This window comes from Lampris incognitus, chromosome 3, assembly GCF_029633865.1.
Source record: "Lampris incognitus isolate fLamInc1 chromosome 3, fLamInc1.hap2, whole genome shotgun sequence".
Lineage (NCBI taxonomy): Eukaryota > Metazoa > Chordata > Actinopteri > Lampriformes > Lampridae > Lampris > Lampris incognitus.
In genome coordinates this window covers 908,663-928,625 of record NC_079213.1, presented here as the reverse complement: position 1 = coordinate 928,625, position 19,963 = coordinate 908,663, and the positions used below count along the sequence as shown (strand labels likewise).

The following is a 19,963-nucleotide window of genomic DNA, read 5'->3' as shown; positions in this document are numbered from 1 at the left end:
TCTGTGTGGTAGAGTTACGATAGACCAAAATCACCCCCACCAGACGCTTGTCATCTCAGCAGGTGTGCATTGATTAAATTCAGCTTGTTTTCAATTTATAAATATCATGAGTAACGTTAGGCTGTAAAATATGTATACATGTACAACCACATGGTTCTGAAACATAAGAATTAGTGTATTGTATTGTCTGCAGGGTTGGGGGACATTACTTTGAAATGTAGTCAGTTACTGAATACAAATTACATGGCAAGTTTTATAATCACTAACGTAATCCATTGGATTACAAATATAATGTAATTTAATCTGAATGCTTTTGGATTACTTCAAAATCAAACATTGAAAATATTGCACCGTATACTTAAAAAAATGGATGCAAACACGACATTTTGAGTTCCACAAATCTACTCTTTAAATCTCTAAACATCAAAAATATTTTCAATGCAAATGGTTCTATATTACAGACAGTAGTCCTGTAGATGTCTCTATCTTTATTTTTAAGGTGACAGGGACATGGTGTGATATGGTAACTGGTTCTATATTACAGACAGTAGTCCTGTAGATGTCTCTATCTTTATTTTTAAGGTGACAGGGACATGGTGTGATATGGTAACTGGTTCTATATTACAGACAGTAGTCCTGTAGATGTCTGTATCTTTATTTTTAAGGTGACAGGGACATGGTGTGATATGGTAACTGGTTCTATATTACAGTCAGTAGTCCTGTAGATGTCTCTATCTTTATTTTTAAGATGACAGGGACATGGTGTGATATGGTAACTGGTTCTATATTACAGTCAGTAGTCCTGTAGATGTCTCTATCTTTATTTTTAAGATGACAGGGACATGGTGTGATATGGTAACTGGTTCTATATTACAGACAGTAGTCCTGTAGATGTCTCTATCTTTATTTTTAAGGTGACAGGGACATGGTGTGATATGGTAACTGGTTCTATATTACAGTCAGTAGTCCTGTAGATGTCTCTATCTTTATTTTTAAGGTGACAGGGACATGGTGTGATATGGTAACTGGTTCTATATTACAGACAGTAGTCCTGTAGATGTCTCTATCTTTATTTTTAAGATGACAGGGACATGGTGTGATATGGTAACTGGTTCTATATTACAGTCAGTAGTCCTGTAGATGTCTCTATCTTTATTTTTAAGGTGACAGGGACATGGTGTGATATGGTAACTGGTTCTATATTACAGACAGTAGTCCTGTAGATGTCTCTATTTTTATTTTTAAGATGACAGGGACATGGTGTGATATGGTAACTGGTTCTATATTACAGACACTAGTCCTGTAGATGTCTCTATCTTTATTTTTAAGATGACAGGGACATGGTGTGATATGGTAACTGGTTCTATATTACAGACACTAGTCCTGTAGATGTCTCTATCTTTATTTTTAAGGTGACAGGGACATGGTGTGATATGGTAACTGGTTCTATATTACAGACACTAGTCCTGTAGATGTCTCTATCTTTATTTTTAAGGTGACAGGGACATGGTGTGATATGGTAACTGGTTCTATATTACAGACACTAGTCCTGTAGATGTCTCTATTTTTATTTTTAAGGTGACAGGGACATGGTGTGATATGGTAACTGGTTCTATATTACAGACACTAGTCCTGTAGATGTCTCTATCTTTATTTTTAAGGTGACAGGGACATGGTGTGATATGGTAACTGGTTCTATATTACAGACACTAGTCCTGTAGATGTCTCTATCTTTATTTTTAAGATGACAGGGACATGGTGTGATATGGTAACTGGTTCTATATTACAGACAGTAGTCCTGTAGATGTCTCTATCTTTATTTTTAAGATGACAGGGACATGGTGTGATATGGTAACTGGTTCTATATTACAGACACTAGTCCTGTAGATGTCTCTATCTTTATTTTTAAGATGACAGGGACATGGTGTGATATGGTAACTGGTTCTATATTACAGACACTAGTCCTGTAGATGTCTGTATCTTTATTTTTAAGATGACAGGGACATGGTGTGATATGGTAACTGGTTCTATATTACAGTCAGTAGTCCTGTAGATGTCTGTATCTTTATTTTTAAGGTGACAGGGACATGGTGTGATATGGTAACTGGTTCTATACTACAGTCAGTAGTCCTGTAGATGTCTGTATCTTTATTTTTAAGGTGACAGGGACATGGTGTGATATGGTAACTGGTTCTATACTACAGTCAGTAGTCCTGTAGATGTCTCTATCTTTATTTTTAAGATGACAGGACTACTGTCTGTAATATAGAACCAGTTACCATATGGTATGGTATACACAACGTCCCAACTTCATTGGAATTGGGGTTTGTAGGCTGATTTATTGAATAGGATGGCGACTCCCCTTTTCCTCCCATTTTTAGAAGAAGCACTATACACTTGATCCACCCATTCTCTTTTTAGTTTGAAATGTTCCTTTTCTGACAAATGGGTCTCCTGGATCATTACTATAGAGCAATGTAGTTTTTTAAGTTGACTGAATTTTTTTTTTCTTCTCTTAATTGGACTGTGTATACCCTTAACGTTATAACTAATACAATTTAGACTATCCTTGAATTGCTGGCCGTCAGATCCATCTCCCGGTGCAGCAGGTATCGGATTGCTCTCTCATATCTCCTCCTGTTGTCCTCTGTGGCACTAATACGACCCTCCGCCTCTGTGGTTCTTTCCTCAAGTTTTGTCATTTCACCTTTCAATTCTTGCATCGATGACTCCCGCTTTGTCAGTGTTAGCTTGGTCTGGTTGTGTCCTTCCAGGTTTTCTTTCCTTAGTTTCTCCAGCTCAGCTAATATTTTGGATTCTAAACCATGTGGGCTACCATTAGCTGTATCGCTTACAGGTGTTTGAATTTGTTGCTTCAAATTTTTGTTCTTAACCTGTTTACTTGTGCTTTTATCTCTGACAGACGAAGTCATGTTGAATTTTTGCAGTTTTGCCGAGTTTTTAGTAGTTTTGTTAGGAAATTATGTTAGATGGACGGAGCTCAACTTTTAGGCTATTCCCTCGAACATAGCATCACCGGAAGTTCATGTACAACATATTTTGATGTCATATATGTGACAGTACTTTAGATTTCATCTGAGATCGACTTGTTTTGGGTGAATAGTTCATCACTTGATTGGTAATGCCTAGGATTGCCACAGAGGGGAGCATGCGCTGACTTTTCCTCATTCAATACATTGAACAGAAAGAAAGCAACGTGTCTGTCTCTTTTTCATTTTCCCTTTATAAGGTAATTATCCTAGCTATGCCACCGTTCTTGTGAATGTATCAAGTAAGTAATGGTTTTACTTTATAAGTGCGGTGATGTTTATGAAATATTTGTCTTCTAGTTTAGAAATTACCGTGCAGTAAGACATGTCTCACTGCATCACTGCATCGTTTAACACATGCAGCGTTAGCCAAATTCCATGTGTTTTTATGCTAGCTACTGGAGAGCTCGTGCTCGCCACGCAATGTGGGGTAGCATAGAGCAGTAGTGTGCTGCTGGTTTAATTGTTTTCTTTTATGAATGTGGAGTCTAATAGTTTAAGGTTTTTTTTGTCTTCAATTTAGTTGTATGTAATTTCATTATTTAAATTTGTTCTAAAGAATTCAACTCAGATTGTTACACTAGAATGTTAGATTGTTGTCAGATAATGCCTTGAACATCATGCACTTCGTTTTTATCTTTTTCAAATATTTTCTATTAAACATATGTTCATTTAAAGGCAGCCTTGTGTTGGCGTTTGTATTGCTGTAAATTTTGGCACAAAATTTGACATTTTCCACAACTGAATATCAGCCCAAAATATTAGTTATCAACCGTCATAATGTACCAATAATCGGTATTGATATTGGCCCTGAAAAAACCATATCGGTCAACCCCTAGTAAACACACATTCACTCGTATACCTGTTTATGTATATGTATTTATATCTGTGTGTATTTGTTGTGTTGCAGCTGGTAGTTGATTGGTTGGAGAGCATCGCCAAGGATCAGATCGGAGACTTTTCAGATAACATAGAATACTATGCCAAGAATGTCTACTGGTTAGTACTGTCTGTCTGTCTATTGATTAGTACTGTCTACCTGTCTACTGGTTAGTACTGTCTATCTGTCTACTGGTTAGTACTGTCTTGTCTGTCTACTTGTTAGTACTGTCTGTCTCTACTGGTTAGTACTGTCTGTCTGTCTACTGGTTAGTATTCTATCTGTCTACTGGTTGGTTATCTGTCTACTGGTTGGTACTCTATCTGTCTACTACTGGTTAGTCCTGCCAATCTGCCTACTGGTTAGTACTGTCTGTCTATCTACTGGTTTGTACTGTCTGTCTGTACTGGTTAGTACTCTGTCTACTGGTTAGCACTTTCTATCTATCTACTGGTTAGTACTGTCTGTCTATCTACTGGTTAGTACTGTCTATCTATCTACTGGTTAGTACTGTCTGCTGGTTATTACTGTCTGTGTACTGGTTAGTACTGTCTATCTACTGGTTAGTACTGTTTGTCTACTGGTTAGTACTGCCTGTCTGTCTACTGGTTAGAACTGTCTGTTTATGTACTGGTTAGTACTGTCTGTCTGTCTACTGGTTAGTGCTGTCTGTCTACTGGTTAGTACTGTCTGTCTGTCTACTGGTTGGTGCTGTCTGTCTGCTGGTTAGGTCTGTCTGTCTACTGGTTAGTACTGTCTGTCTGTCTACTGGTTAGTACTGTCTGTCTGTTTATTAGTTAGTGCTGTCTGTCTACTGGTTAGAACTGTCTGTTTATGTACTGGTTAGTACTGTCTGTCTGTCTACTGGTTAGTGCTGTCTGTCTACTGGTTAATACTGTCTGTCTGCTGGTTAGTGCTGTCTGTCTGCTGGTTAGAACTGTCTGTCTATGTACTGGTTAGTACTGTCTGTCTGTCTACTGGTTAGTGCTGTCTGTCTACTGGTGTGTGTCTGGTTGAAGCTGTGTGTTGTGACCTCTGGGGTTATGTTTGTGTGTGTGTTGTGACTTCTGAGGTTGTGTGTGTTGTGACTTTGGGGTGGGTATGTGTGTGTGTTGTGACTTCTGGGGTTGTGTATATATGTGTGTTGTGACTTGTGAGGTTGTGTATGTATGTGTGTGTGTTTCTTGTGACTTGTGGGGTTATCATGTGTGTATGTTGTGACTTCTGGGTGTGTGTGTGTGTGTGTGTGCGTGCGTGTGTGTGTGCGCGCGCTTTACAGGGAGAATACACTCCATGCTCTGAAGCTGAGGAGAACTGGAGGAGGCGTTGGCTTCAATGTTCCTCTGGTGACTGAACTGGTGAGAGATGCATGACAATGATAATATTCATCACCATGACAACACGGCTGTATTGTGATTGTAATATCTGATGTCTGATCTTTGACAGACTGTCTGATGGATTTAGTGCAGATAATAAATCAGTTTCAGACAGTTTACTTCAGTGGGGAGTTCTGCCACTGATGTGCACCTGCAGTAGGTCGTGGTGGTCCTACTGGTGGTCTACCTGGTTCAGTTCATTTGAGAGACAGGTCGACGTTCTGCTTCCTGCCAATACAGCTGTTCTACATTGCCTACACCAGTGGTTCTCAACCTTTTTGGGGTCCTGGACCCCCTGCGTATTTTTGATCTACCCTGAGGACCCCTCCACCTGATCTTGGGGGAGGGGGGTTGCAATTTGATAGAAACAGTAGAAACTGCATTTTAAATTGCATTATAGCATTTATTCACTCTTTGGGGCAAAAATAAGAGCTTTCAGTTGTAACTTAGATATAGTTAACAAAACAGAATTCTTATGCAGTAACTTTCAGATATATGTAATAAAACAGAATGTGTATTCAGTAACTTTCAGATATATATGTAGCAAAACAGAATGTGTATTCAGTAACTTTCAGATATATGTAACAAAAAATATGTATTCAGTAACTTTCAGATATATGTAACAACAGAATTTTTATGCAGTAACTTTTAACAATGCAAACGGGAGCGAGATCTCTTATTAAAATACAGTAAATTATACTTGTGAAACAGATGTAATTAGAGAAAAAAGTCCTGTTACCCTTTATAGTTTAGGTAGATAAAGGTCTCAGTCACATTTGAGTAAAATAATCCTATTTCTATAAATGTCATAGGATCTTTTTTTAAAGATATTTTATTTTCACGGACCCCTTGCAATTACACCACGGACCACTAGGGGTCCGCGGACCCCCGGTTGAGAAACACTGGCCTAAACGTACCAGAGAGCATTGCAGGAGAGTTTCTTATATTAGCCAATCAGACTTCTAGTTCTTCTGTCATCCACTGACATCAGTAGATGACAGTAGTGAGTCAGCTGGCTGTAGTGCACTACGGCAGTACAGACAATATTGACAAATACTGTGTACATTATAGGGATTCCACCCTTAAGATTAATACATGGAAATTAAGTTCGAAATCAGTTAAATTTCCCTTTAAAGTCTGTTGCTGTACCTAGTAAAAGCTAATTCTGTCATCAGCTAGCAAGCAGATAAATCACTGGGACTAGTTTGTAGCTCAGCTCGAAGCTCAACAGGAAACTCACTTTTTCAGTTTCCTGCCATGTGACAACAATTAACCAATAAGCTTACAGTCGATAACAGCATGTTGGACATGTGTATGTAACCGTGTGTGTGTGTGTGTGTGTGTGTTTGTAGGACCCAGATGCCCCTATACGTCAACAGCGCCCCCTAGCAGACCTGGATAAACAGGATGATGCCAGGCTGCTGAAAAACCTTTTCAACCTAATAAGAGCAGGAATGATAGACGAGGTAATCAGAATCATGTTTACTGGCCATGTAGGTCTGCACACACATGTAGGTCTGCACATACATGGAATGTGACTGGTTTCGTGGCTCTCTCAGTGTACTTAACATAGAATAACAACACTACAACACAACAATCTTCACATATATACACAAGGATTGACTGATACAGGTGAAAAGAGGTGGTAAGGTGCAGTGGTGCAGAGAATATATCAGAGATGCTGAAGTACATGTTAGCAGCTTACTGGCATACATGCCTGAGGTAGATGTAAATGAGAGTGTACCAGTATACGTACAATGTACAGTACAGTATATACAGCATGTACAGTACAGTATGTGTGACTGGTTTACTTTTTCATTGCGTTGTGTAGGAAAGACAGGACAACTTCTCTCATGCATGGGATCTGTATTCTGTCGCATATAAACAAAACAGGACAGGTTTCAGAAAACGTCAGATCAGCTCCTGCTGTAGCCTACGCAAGAATTGGGACCCACATTAGACATAAGACACATCAGGAATGGATAAAATAAATTACAGGAGCAGACAAAAATGAACACGTACAGTATATACAACATGCACAGTACAGTATATACAACGTGCACAGTACAGTATATACAATGTACAGTACAGTATATACAACATGTACAGTTCAGTATATACAATGTACATTACAGTATATCCAACGTGACCAGTACAGTATATACATGTATAGTACATTATGTACAATGTACAGTACAGTATATACAACATGTACAGTACACTAGATACAACATGTACAGTATATACAACATGTACAGTATATACAACATGTACAGTACAGTATATACAACATGGTTGGTTTATTGACAGTGTTAAGTGTTCATTTGAATGACAGCCCGCAGAAAGAAACTGTTTTTATATCTGGTTGTTTTGGGTACAGTGCTCTGTAGCGCCTACCAGAGGGGAGGAGTTGGAACAGGTTGTGACCAGGGTGTGATGGGTCTGCAGTGATGTTGCCTGCCCATTTCCTGAGTCTGGATGTGTGTAAGTCCTGAATGGAGGGCAGGTCGGCACCAATGATTTTCTCTGCAGACCTAACTGTCCATTGTAGTCTGTCCCTGTCCTGTTTGGTGGCCGATCCAAAACCAGACAGTGACGGATGTGCAGAGGACAGACTGGATTATTACAGTGTAGAGCTGAATCAGCAGTCCTGAGGCAGGTTGAACTTCCTGAGCTGGTGGAGAAAGTCCATCCTCTGCCGGGCCTTTTTGATGATTGTGTCTATGTTGCATGCCCACCTTTGGTCTTAGGCTGATTGTGGAACCCAGAAATCTGTAGGTTTTCACCGTAGACACTGTCCTGTTGAGTATGGTGGGGGGGAGTGGGGTCAGTGTTGGGGGGCTCCTCCTGAAATCCACTGTCATCTCCAGAGTTTTAAGCATGTTTAGCTCCAGGTTGTTATGGCTGCACCAGAGGGCCAGCTGATCAACCTCCCATCTATATGCAGACTTGTCACAATCCTGGGTAAGGCCGATGATGGTTGTGTCATCCACACACTTCAGGAGTTAACAGACAGGTTACCTGAGGTGCAGTGAGTTGTGTAGAGGGAGAAGAGCAGAGGGGAAAGCACTCATCCCTGGGGGGCGCCAGTGCTGATTGTCCGGGTGCTGGATGTGGTTTCCCCAGCCTCACCAGCTGCCTCCTGTCTGTCAGGAAGTTCTGGGGGCTGGTACAGTGAGCTGGGTGAGTTTTGAGTGAAGGATATCTGGGATGATGGTGTTGAATGCTGAGCTGAAGTCCACGAACAGGACCTTCCTTGTGTATGGAGGAGTCGAGGTGTTGGAAGATGTAGAGCATCCCATGTTGACTGCATCATCCACTGACCCCTTTGCTCGGTAGGCAAACTGCAGGGGGTCGAGCAAAGAGGCCTGTGATTTCCTTCAGGTGGGCCAACACCAGTCTCTCAAAGGATTTCATGACCACAGACATTAGAGCAACAGGCTTGTTTGTAGTCATTTAATCCTGTGATACAGGTTTGTTGAAGCAGGAGGGGACTTCACACAGCTCCAGTGGTCTGTTGAAGGTCAGTGTGAAAATGAGGATCAGCTGGTCAGCACAGACTTTAAGACAGGAGGGTGACACGCCATCTGGGTCCGGTGTCTTCCTGGTCTTCTGTCACTTGGAGAGCTGGTGCACATCCTCAACACAGATCCTGAGTGCAGGTGGGGGTTCGGTGAGGGGGCGGGGGAGTGGGTGGCAGGCAGTTGGTTGTGTGTTGTGGCCAGAAAGGGTGAGGGGTGGGAACGTTTGCTTTTCAAACCTGAAGTAAAACCCATTTAGGTCGTCAGCCTTGGTGGTTCCCTGCAATGTGTGGGCGGGGGTGAGGGGGGGGGTCTCCTGTAGTTGGTAATGTCTCTCAAACCTCTCCAGACTGATGATGGGTTGTTTGCAGGGAACCTGTTTTTCACATTTTCAGAGTAGCACCTTTCTGCCACTCTTAAAGACAGGTAGACAGACAGGCATCAACTCCAATCACTCTGAAAGACAGATGGACAGACAGACATCAACTCCAATCGCTCTGAAAGCAGGTAGACAGACAGGCATCAGCTCCAGTCACTCTGAAAGACAGGTAGACAGACAGGCATCAACTCCAATCACTCTGAAAGACAGATGGACAGACAGACATCAACTCCAATCGCTCTGAAAGCAGGTAGACAGACAGGCATCAGCTCCAGTCACTCTGAAAGACAGATAGACAGACAGGCATCATCTCCAATCACTCTGAAAGACAGGTAGACAGACAGGCATCAACTCCAATCCCTCTGAAAGACAGATAGACAGACAGGCATCAACTCCAATCCCTCTGAAAGACAGATAGACAGACAGGCATCAACTCCAATCCCTCTGAAAGACAGATAGACAGACAGGCATCAACTCCAATCCCTCTGAAAGACAGGTAGACAGACAGGCATCAACTGCAGTACCACACATTTACTCTTCCTGTATGTTGTTGTCTTTTGGTTTTACTTTGACACTTTGGGAATCTTGCTCTTGATGCAGTCACAACAGCGGAGTACCTCCACTTGAAAATGAACTGAATGGACAAAGAGACACACAGTGACACTTTGAATGCAAACTGCAACACAACTGCCTGTGTGTGTGTGTGTGTGTGTGTGTGTGTGTGTGTATGTGTAGGCACAGAGGTTATGTAAGCGCTGTGGTCAGGCGTGGAGAGCTGCAACTCTGGAAGGCTGGAAGCTGTACCATGACCCCAACATGACCTCAGGTAACCTGTGACCCCCAAAATGACCTCAGGTAACCTGTGACCCCAACATGACCTCAGGTAACCTGTGAGCCCGAAATGATCGCAGGTAACCTGTGACCCCAACATGACCTCGGAGTAATGGGGTATTGGTGATATAACTCCCTTATTGTGTGTGTGTGTGTGTGTGTGTGTGTGTGTGTGTGTTTGTGAAGGTGGACTAGAGTTACAGTCAGTAGAAGGGAATCCAAACAGAGGAATCTGGAAGATCTGCTGCTGGAGAATGGCTGAGGAGGTATACACACACACACACAGGGACAAAATTCATTAGGCCTGTCAGTGAATATTACAAATTCGACTATATAATGGAATTGTAAAAAAAACAGACACTTGAGTGAAATTAATATTCGTGTGTGAAAAACAAAGCAGCACGACCGCGGATGGCTGCCTCACAAGTTCTCGTGAGAGCCTTGGCCGCCGCACTGAATACGCTGCATGACGGACAGGAGTCACACAACGTCGATTTCATCGGTTGAAAATTAAATGTAGGTGAAGCTGGAACGAGTGAATAATTAAGGAGCAAGCGTGTGGTGAAGATGGCAGAGAGCTCACAGCCCAGCTCGGCCACAGAGAGTGATCTTCACTGCCGGCAGTCTCAAAAGCCCTGCTGATTTTGGTCAGAAACCTCAAGATAAAGTCGTATGCAAGCTACGTCCACCACTGGTAACCTGAGGGCACATCTGGAAAATATGCACCCAAATGAGCATGGCCTGATGTCCAGAACACCACCCAAACAGCCGCGTCTCGACTCACACTTTGCACCGCCCACCACAAGCTCACTATCTGCAACACGACAAGAGGCTTGCACGAACGAACTTACTTGGTTCACATGCAAGGACACGAGGCCGATCAGTATAGGTTTTTTTTGGTTTTTTTGTTTTTTTTTATTATTATTATTATTGGAAACCAGTGTTATATACATGTTAGACACAAAGAACAGATCAGTGTTTCACAACATTTTCCCCTTTTTTTTTTCGTGTGTTAGAACAGAGAACTACAATAACACCTTGTTCCAACCCCCCACCCATCCCAAATTCTTAAAGAAAACAGGGAAGAAGAAAAAAAAAGAAATAATGCACATACAAAACTAAGTAAATAAGACACACATACACACACACACAGGGAGTTGATAAAATTAAATAAAATGAGATAAAATGAAATAAAGTAGGGAGGTCAGTGCAATAAAAAGGATGCTCGGGATGCCCACCCCAAGGAATGGATTCAATGATAATCAGTTGGGGTCCAGAGAGGTAGGAGAATTTACATATGAGATAATAGGCTGCCATTTTTTGTAGAACTTAGCAGTTGAGCCTCGTAAAAAATACTTCAACTTCTCTAATGGGAGAAATGACATTAAATCCTTTAACCAGGAGGTAGCGGAAGGTGGATTTGGGCTTTTCCACTGTAATAGAATGCCTCTACGGGCAATGAGTGAGGCAAAGGCAACAACATCAGAATTTTCCTTGGTAAGACTGGTTGGCATAGGGGGTACCCCAAAGATGGCTATCAAGGGGCAGGGATCCAGTGTAATTTTGAGGGCTTCTCCTATCATCTTAAAGAAAAGGGACCAGAACTCAACTAATTTTGGACAGAAGAAAAACATATGACTATGATCCGCCAGTGATAAGCCACGTCTATTGCAGGTATCACTCACGCCTGGAAACAGCCTACAAAGCTTAGCTTTTGTAAAATGAACCCTATGCAAGACCTTAAACTGAATTAAACTTAAACGGGAACATGAGGATGTAGAGTTGACCCTGGCTAGTGCGCTGTCCCACCATTCATCTATCACATCACGTTCTAGCTCCTGTTCCCAACTACCCCTAACCCCTGCTAGAAAAATCAAATCCGGGAATGATATAAGGTCATATAAAATTGAGATCCTGCCACGTGCCCTGGGGAGAGAAAGTACCTTAGAGTCAAGAGAGCCTACTGGAAGCTGAGGGAAAGATATGAAATGTGTGCGAGCGTAATTACGAGCTTGAAGATACCGGAACAAATGAGATTGAGGTAAATTGTACTTTAAACAACTTACCTCAATCTTTAAACTACTTACCTCAAAAAGGAATCTGGGTGTGATCCTGGACGACGAACTGTCGTTTGCTGAAAACGTTGCATCGGTTGCTCGCTCCTGCAGATTTCTCCTCTATAACATCAGGAGGATTCGCCCATTCCTCACCGATGAGATGGCACAGGTGCTCATCCAGGCTCTGGTCATCTCCCGGCTGGACTATGGCAACTCCCTCCTTGCTGGCGCCCCGGCGTCAGCCATCAGACCTCTGGAGCTTGTTCAGAAAGCTGCAGCTCGTCTGGTGTTCAACCACCCTAAGTTCTCCCACACAACTCCCCTTCTCATGTCCCTACACTGGCTCCCAGTAGCTGCTCTCATCCAGTTTAAGACTCTGATGCTAGCCTACAGGGCAGTGAAAGGAACAGCTCCTTCCTATCTCCAGGCCACGGTCAAGCCCTACACCCCCTCCCGACCACTTCACTCTGCTGCCTCGTGACGCCTGGTTGCCCCGTGCCTCAGAGGCCCTTGCTGCCAATCGACCTGGTCTCGGCTCTTTTCTGTCCTGGCCCCACTGGTGGAATGAACTCCCCACTGATGTCAGGACAGCGGAGTCGCTGCCCATCTTTCGGCGCAGGTTGAAAACTCACCTCTTTAAGAACTACTACCCTGTTACTTGTTCTTAGCACTTATTGTATTCACTCATTTAAACTATAAAAAAAAAAATCTCTTTCTGGCACTTTTACTTAAGCACTGGTTTTGCTCTTAGATGCTTGTTTAGATGCACTTATGACCTCTGATGACTAGTAGTTCTCCTGATTTCCTACATTAAATGCACTTATGGTAAGTCGCTTTGGATAAAAGCGTCGGCTAAATGACTGTAATGTAATGTCATGTAAACAGAGATCATTAAAAGTGTTGATTGAGCCCTTTAAATATAAATCTGAGAAATGGGCCAAGCCTCTCTCTCTCCGCAGATTGAAAGCTGTATCTAAATTAGAGAGAGAAACAAGTGGTTATTACAAATGGAGCTGCATGGAGTGGGGACAGAAAGTTTGAAATGTTGCCGAAATTTTTTCCAAATTTTCAAAGTAGAGTACGATTGGATTTCTAATGTATTTAGGACAGCAAGAAGCCAGAGGGGCACAGACCAAAGCCCTCAGAGATGAAGGATGGGAGGAGTTATCCTCCATAATGCACCAATCGAGGTTGGGAGAGTTACACCTAGCATGAATTTTTTGAAGGTTGGCCGCCCAATAATAAAATAGAAGGTTAGGCAACGCAAGGCCCCCGTCCCGTTTGCCCCTCTGCAACACCAATCTACGAGCCCTTGGACTCCTGCCAGCCCAAATAAACTGTGAAATTGTTTTGTCTAACATTCGAATAAATGATTTTGGCAAAAATATTGGAAGGGACTGGAAAAGAAACAAGAGTCTGGGCAGAATGTTCATTTTAATAAGAGTTGATTCTGCCCATCAAAGAGAGAGGGAGTGAATCCCACCGCTTCAAATCAGATTTAATTTCCAAAACCAACTTCATGAAGTTATGTTTATGGAGAGAGGGGAGGGAGTGAGCAATGTTGACACCCAGATAAGGGAAACTGGTGTGGGCCAGTCGGAATGGTAGGGTACCTGGTGAGATTCGCTTCGCCACCTCATTAATAGGGAAACACTCGCTTTTGCTAAAGTTTAACTTGTAGCCCGAAAACGACTCAAAGGTCATCAAGATTTGTAAAATATCCTCTATACAATTAGCCGGTTCTGTGACATAGAGCAAAAGGTCATCAGCATAGAGAGAAATGCGATGTTCCTGTCCAGCCCTGCAGATACCAGTGAAGAAAGGGGAGGATTTGAGAGCAATGGAGAGAGGTTCTATAGCTACTACAAAGAGCAGGGGAGAGATTGAGCAACCTTGACGGGTACCTCTTGTTAGAGGGAAGTAGTCAGACCTTTGTGAGTTAGTCGTCACGTAAGCAGTAGGAGCAGAGTATAAAAGTGGTATCTAAGAAATAAATTTAGACCCAAAACCAAATTTCTCCAGAACAGAAAACAAGTAAGCCCACTCAACCCGATCAAAGGCCTTCTCTGCACTCAATGATATAACCATTTCAGCAGATTGAGAAGCACCAGGAGAAAGCACAATATTTAAAAGTATTCTAATGTTAGAAGAAATATGCCGACCTCTAACGAACCCTGTTTGATCTTCAGAAACTATGTCTGCCAAGCAAGGATTCAACCGGCGTGCCAAGACCTTTGCTAGAAGCTTTACATCCGAATTTAACAAACTTATTGGTCTCCAGCTGCCACATTCTTCAGGGTTCTTGTCTTTCTTAAGAATAAGCGAAATTGAAGCTTGGTTTAATGTAGATGGGAGGGATCCTCTTTTGATCGAATCGTTGAACATGTCTAATAATAAAGGGGCAATAAGGCGGGAACACTTCTTGTAAAAGTCAACAGGAAATCCGTCTGGACCTGGTGCTTTGTTATTTTGCATTAATCCAAGACAAGCGACTATTTCCTCTAGCTGTATAGGATTGTCTAGATCCCTCTTATTATCGGCATCTATAGTAGGGAAATCTAAACTATCTAAAAAATCCTCCATTATATTCTCGTTTAAAGGGGGTTCCGATTTGTAGAGATTGGAGTAAAACGAAGTGAAGACAGAGTTTATTTCAGTTGGATCGGCAGTTAGGGAGTGGGAGGAGTCATAGACTTGAGATATGAAGCGGGAGGCTGACTGGCATTTAAGTTGGAGAGCTAAAAGGCGGCTAGCCTTGTCGCCATATTCGTAATATGTCCCTTTAGTATGTCTCAAGAGGTATTCTGCTTTGCTTGTGGAGAGCAAATCAAATTCAGACTGTAGTTTAACCCTTTTGATATACAGGTCTGGACTGGGAGAGTTGGAATACTCTATCTATGCTGAGAATTGCATCAATTAGCTCCTTATGTTTTTGTTTATTTTTCCTGGCTAGATGTATGCTGTACGAGATAATTTCTCCCCTTGTTACTGCTTTTAAAGTTTCCCATAATAAAGAGGGTGAAGTTGACTCAGTCGTGTTAATCTCAAGGAAGGCACTGATTCTTTTTGAGATAAAGTCACAGAACTCCTCACTAGCTAGTAGACCTGTATCGAATCTCCATTGGCTCTTAGCATCTGGCGTGAGTGCTAAATCCAAAATAAGCGGAGCGTGATCGGAAATAATCATAGCAGAATACTCAGTAGATTTCACAGCAGAGAGAAGAGCCCTGTCTACACAAAAATAGTTAATACGAGAATAAGCTTGGTGTACCTTCGAGAAATAGGAGAATTCCTTTGTGACCGGATGAAAAAAATGCCAGGGATCTATGCAGCCCAATTGACTCATGAGGGATGATAGTATCTTTGACATGGTGGAGGGTGTGAGTGTTCTAGGGTGTGAGCGGTCAAGTTTAGGGTCTATCACTAAATTCATGTCCCCCCCTAAAATAAGATGGTGGGTATCCAAATTTGGAATATTGGAAAAAAGGGTGGTCATAAAGTATAGGTTGTCCCAGTTAGGGGCATAAACACTGGCCAACACCACTGAAGTCTGATATAATGTACCACTTTATGATATAACGCCCTCCTGGGTCAGAAATAATCTGTGTGGGGGAGAACTGGACACGTTTGTTAATCACAATAGCAGCGCCCCTGGATTTGCTAAGAGCTGAATAGAATATTTGCCCAATCCAGGGTTTACGCATTCTGTTATGATCACTTACACGCAGATGAGTCTCTTGAAGGAAAGTGATGTCAGTGTTAAGCCCCATAAGGTGTGAAAACACTCTGGATCGCTTTACTGCCCCCCCCCCCAATCCACAGACATTCCAACTCACCAGTCTAATAGAAGACCCATCTGTTCCTCTCTGAGGTGTATTTGGATTAGCCATTGATCACGTCTAAAGCGTTTAAGATAGAAGCAGAAATGAGGTGACCATCCCGGAAGCATCTTAGGGACATTAACATATTCTCCCCCAAAAACAAAAACATAACTTTACACAGTGAATTCATTTGAAATCAATCAACAAATAATTTCCTAAGCTCGCCATAACAGAATAAGACGAGTTGCAGGATAGGATAGTACACAACCGATTTGCTATGCAGCGGATTTCGCCTCTTGACAGTCCAGAATGTACGCCATATGAACACTTTTAACGGTTAAATGGAGACACTGTAACAGGAATTGAAGAGCAGACAGAGATAGCAGGCCAGCCGAACTGATAATGTTTTGGGAAAGAAATAAGAGAGAAAAAATAAAATCAAAGTAGAAAAGAGAAAAAGGAAAAAAAAATAAATGAAGAGACAAAAAACAGTGCAAGTTGTTAGTATGAAACAGCTCAGCGGCTACCTCTGTATCAGACTAGATATATACTCTGACTAGATTGCCCGTAGTAAAAGCGGCAGAACACTTACAAATAATAGCAATTCACAACTGGAACTTTTTGAAGAAAAATCGGGAATTAAAAAAGAATAAAATGAATTCAATTAAATTAGCCCACTAGGGGTGCTACAGTTCACGCAAAGAAAGCGATGGATTTCATAGACAATTTCCTATGAAACAATGCGGAAATGCAACAACGCAGAAACAGTTAACGCCGTGGATGGGCCGTGCAGGCTAGATGGAAGCAGAAGTAAGTTTAACCCTTGTAAGCTGCACAAAGGCTGCACAATTTAAGCAAAGCCTCGGATCAAGAACGTCAGTGATATAAAACAATGGAGAAGATGATAAAGCAAGGACAATAAAACACTATCATATATAACATGTAATTCAAATAGTGCATGACTTAGATTACTGCTCATATTCACCTAAGAGGCAAAATACTAGAACTAACTTCCTCAGCCTGTTTAGACATTATATTCGTGTCTTACCAGCAAGGAGAGATAAAATAAAGACCCATATAAAGTCAAGTAAATCCGTGGCCATGACGCTTACTTAGCTTCAGTCGTACACGAGTTAGTATGTATGTGTTTTTGGTAGAACTGCTCCGGGGAGTCAAAGAAATTATCCACAGCGTTGAAGGTGATGCACAGCCGGGCAGGCTATAGCTTGCTGAAACGTATGCCTTTCCGAAAGAGCGAGGATTTCACCGCGTTAAAAGCGGTTCGCTTCCTCGCCACTGTAGCGCTGAAGTCCTCATAAAACTTGGTGTTGTGGCCTCGATAGACCACATCGCGGTGTTCCTTTGCCCATTGCAGCACTCTCTTCTTTTCGGTGCATCGATGAAAGCGCACTATCACAGGGCGAGACCCTTGGCGAGGCTTCGGTCCGATGCTGCGATGGGCCCGGTCAAGATCAGGGCCGGATTCCGGCAGCGCCCCCCAACGACTTCCTTGAATAAATCTGCCATGAATTTTCTGGAATCCTTGCCTTCAATACCCTCGGGCAGACCAGTAACTCTTAAGTTCTGACGCTTTGAACGACAAATCCGATCCTCCACAGCCGTTTGGAGTTTAGTTTGCGCTTCTGTCATCGAAGCCACCTTAGACCGCAGCTGCACGACTCCTTGCTCGAGGCTCGTAATGTTGTCCGAGTGAGTCGAGAGGGTAGTTTCCATCTCCGATAGAGTAGAGGTGTGTTTGACCACGGTTGTGGTAATGGATTCAAGAACTGAATGAATCAGGGCAAGCGCCTCGTTCATCTTGGCTGTGAGTTCAGCAGTCATGTTTTTCCTGGATTTTTCCAGCTCAATGATCAGCGTCTCCAGCGTGAGAGGGGGCCTGGTCGCCTTCTTGTTAACGTTAGCCTCGTCTTCGGAGAACAAAGTCCGCTGCGCCTGACTTTTTCCGCTCGCTGGGGTTGATGTGGTCATTTTGATGCAAACTAGCTGATTTAATCAAACCGTTACACTAAAGGTAGACTTTAAATATAGCCGTAATTAACAAAAATCGCTGAAATTGTACGAGAGGCGAACGCCGTACGTCTTTCCACTACATCGTCCAACCAGAAGTCGGCCGATCAGTATAGTTGATGGGCTGGTCTTCCGAGAGTTCTGTCTATCACATAATTGAGCTAAACCAGTAGGAATATTACCTGATCTGTATAAAAATAACACATAAATTACGAATCATTAACCTCGCTCCGAGAGACCGCATGTTCTCATTTCTCACTCTGGCGTCAACCGCAGCACAGAGAGAGACAGACAGATAGACAGACGGAAGACATACTGTTGATCCCTCGCAGCTTTCAATCAAACTCTTTATGTCATGTCACACTGAGCTCTGCCCAACACTTTACTGCAGTGGTAGGCCGGACCAGGTAAATGAAGTTCTACAGTATAGGACATCATTTTATTTGTTTTTTTTGGAATGTGTAGGTATGTAGATCTTTTAAAAGACAAGGCATCCAAAATCATAGCCAACCCACTCCCCTCAGTTGAATCTCTACATACTAACCTGACTGTAAAGCAAGCAAAGAAGATCGTCTCCGACCCCTCACATCCTGCTCATCACCTCTTTCAGCTCCTTCCCTCATGGAGGCGCTACAGGTCACTGTCCACTAGGACTAAACGCTTCACAAACAGTTTTTCCCTCTAGCCATCAGGACTCTGAATTCCTCCCTATAGTCGCTCCTCACACACCACTGGCATAAACACCACCATTCACCTGACTGTTATGCGTGATGTGTTTGTTTCTGTTATTATGTGACTATATTGTTTGTGATAATGTGTGGAGTGTCTGTTATTGTCCATGGATGTATTGTGTTGCAGTTTTATGTGTACCAAAAACAAATTCCACTGGCCTTGGACATGTGGCTAATTAACAGTCTAATCTAATCTAATGTTGACATTGAAATGAATATACCCGTACAAGTCGTTATGTCTCTGGTTGTATTGGTTTGCCCTCTTATGGACACAATGCACAAAAATATATTCGAATGGGGTCTGCGGTGGTGTAGCGGTCTAAGCATCGGCTTTGTGTCAATGCAGTTGCTCACTGGGGACTGGGGTTCGCGCCCCGGTCTCGTCAGATCCGACTATGGCCGGACTCGATGAAGCAGCAATCATTGGCAACGCTGTCTTCGGGAGGGGGGCAGAGTCGGCTTGTGTTCGTCACGTGAATGCGTCTCTGTGTGTGTCGGAAAAACAGTGGTTCGGCCTGGAGTCGCCTTGTCACGGAAGTGGGGTGGCGGTCTCCTTCGAGACTGCCGGCCGGAGAGATGGAGTTGGCGAACGCATGCAGTACGAGGGTGGGTGTTTGAATTAAAATAGGGATCGATTGGCCACTAAATTGGGAGAAAAAAGGGAAAAATCAGAAATAAATTTTATATATATATATATATATATATATATATATATATATATATATATATATATATATATATATATATATATATTCGAATGGGTTCGAACCTATGACTCGAAGCTACATCATAGGATGCACTGGGACACATTGTCAGTGATGTTTCCAGAGGTCCTCGGGTCTTTCGACATCATACACCTTCTCTCAGGTGACCCAGCCAGGGTTGGCCAGGCCCTGGCTTGTGTCCCAGCAGCACTGGCCCACAGATCACTTCTTCTGATCCAAAGCCATCTGGTGGCCCTCTATGCAGCCTCCGTGGAAGACTTGGTGGCTTTCCTTTTAGGACCCCCAGTGATGCCAAGCAGAGTGTAGAGCTTACTCAGTGAGCGGCCAAAAAAGCCTCTACACTTCAATGTGGTGTAGAGGCTTTGCTATGTTTGCTTTTTATGAGGAATAATCGAACGTCGTTTCTGGCCAGTTTTGACAGCACTAACACAAAAACAGTATACACACATACAGATATACACATACAGCTAGACACACGTGCAACATTTTCCATCAGTCCAGATACTTGCTGGTTTCCCTCCTGTGAATGCATCTGTCTCCAACATGAAAAATACATGGATGGTG

The 19,963-nt window shown here is 42.6% G+C and overlaps 1 protein-coding gene across 1 annotated transcript in view; it reads left to right on the top strand.

Moving 5' to 3' along the window:
• Positions 1-19,963, top strand: part of nup107 (nucleoporin 107) — an 86,922-nt gene that overhangs the window by 31,498 nt on the left and 35,461 nt on the right. Inside the window, exons 10-14 of the mRNA XM_056276130.1 lie at positions 3,961-4,049; positions 5,210-5,288; positions 6,659-6,772; positions 9,942-10,032; positions 10,224-10,303. Of these exons, the coding sequence (XP_056132105.1) occupies positions 3,961-4,049; positions 5,210-5,288; positions 6,659-6,772; positions 9,942-10,032; positions 10,224-10,303 (453 nt within the window). The remainder of the gene's footprint in view (positions 1-3,960; positions 4,050-5,209; positions 5,289-6,658; positions 6,773-9,941; positions 10,033-10,223; positions 10,304-19,963) is intronic.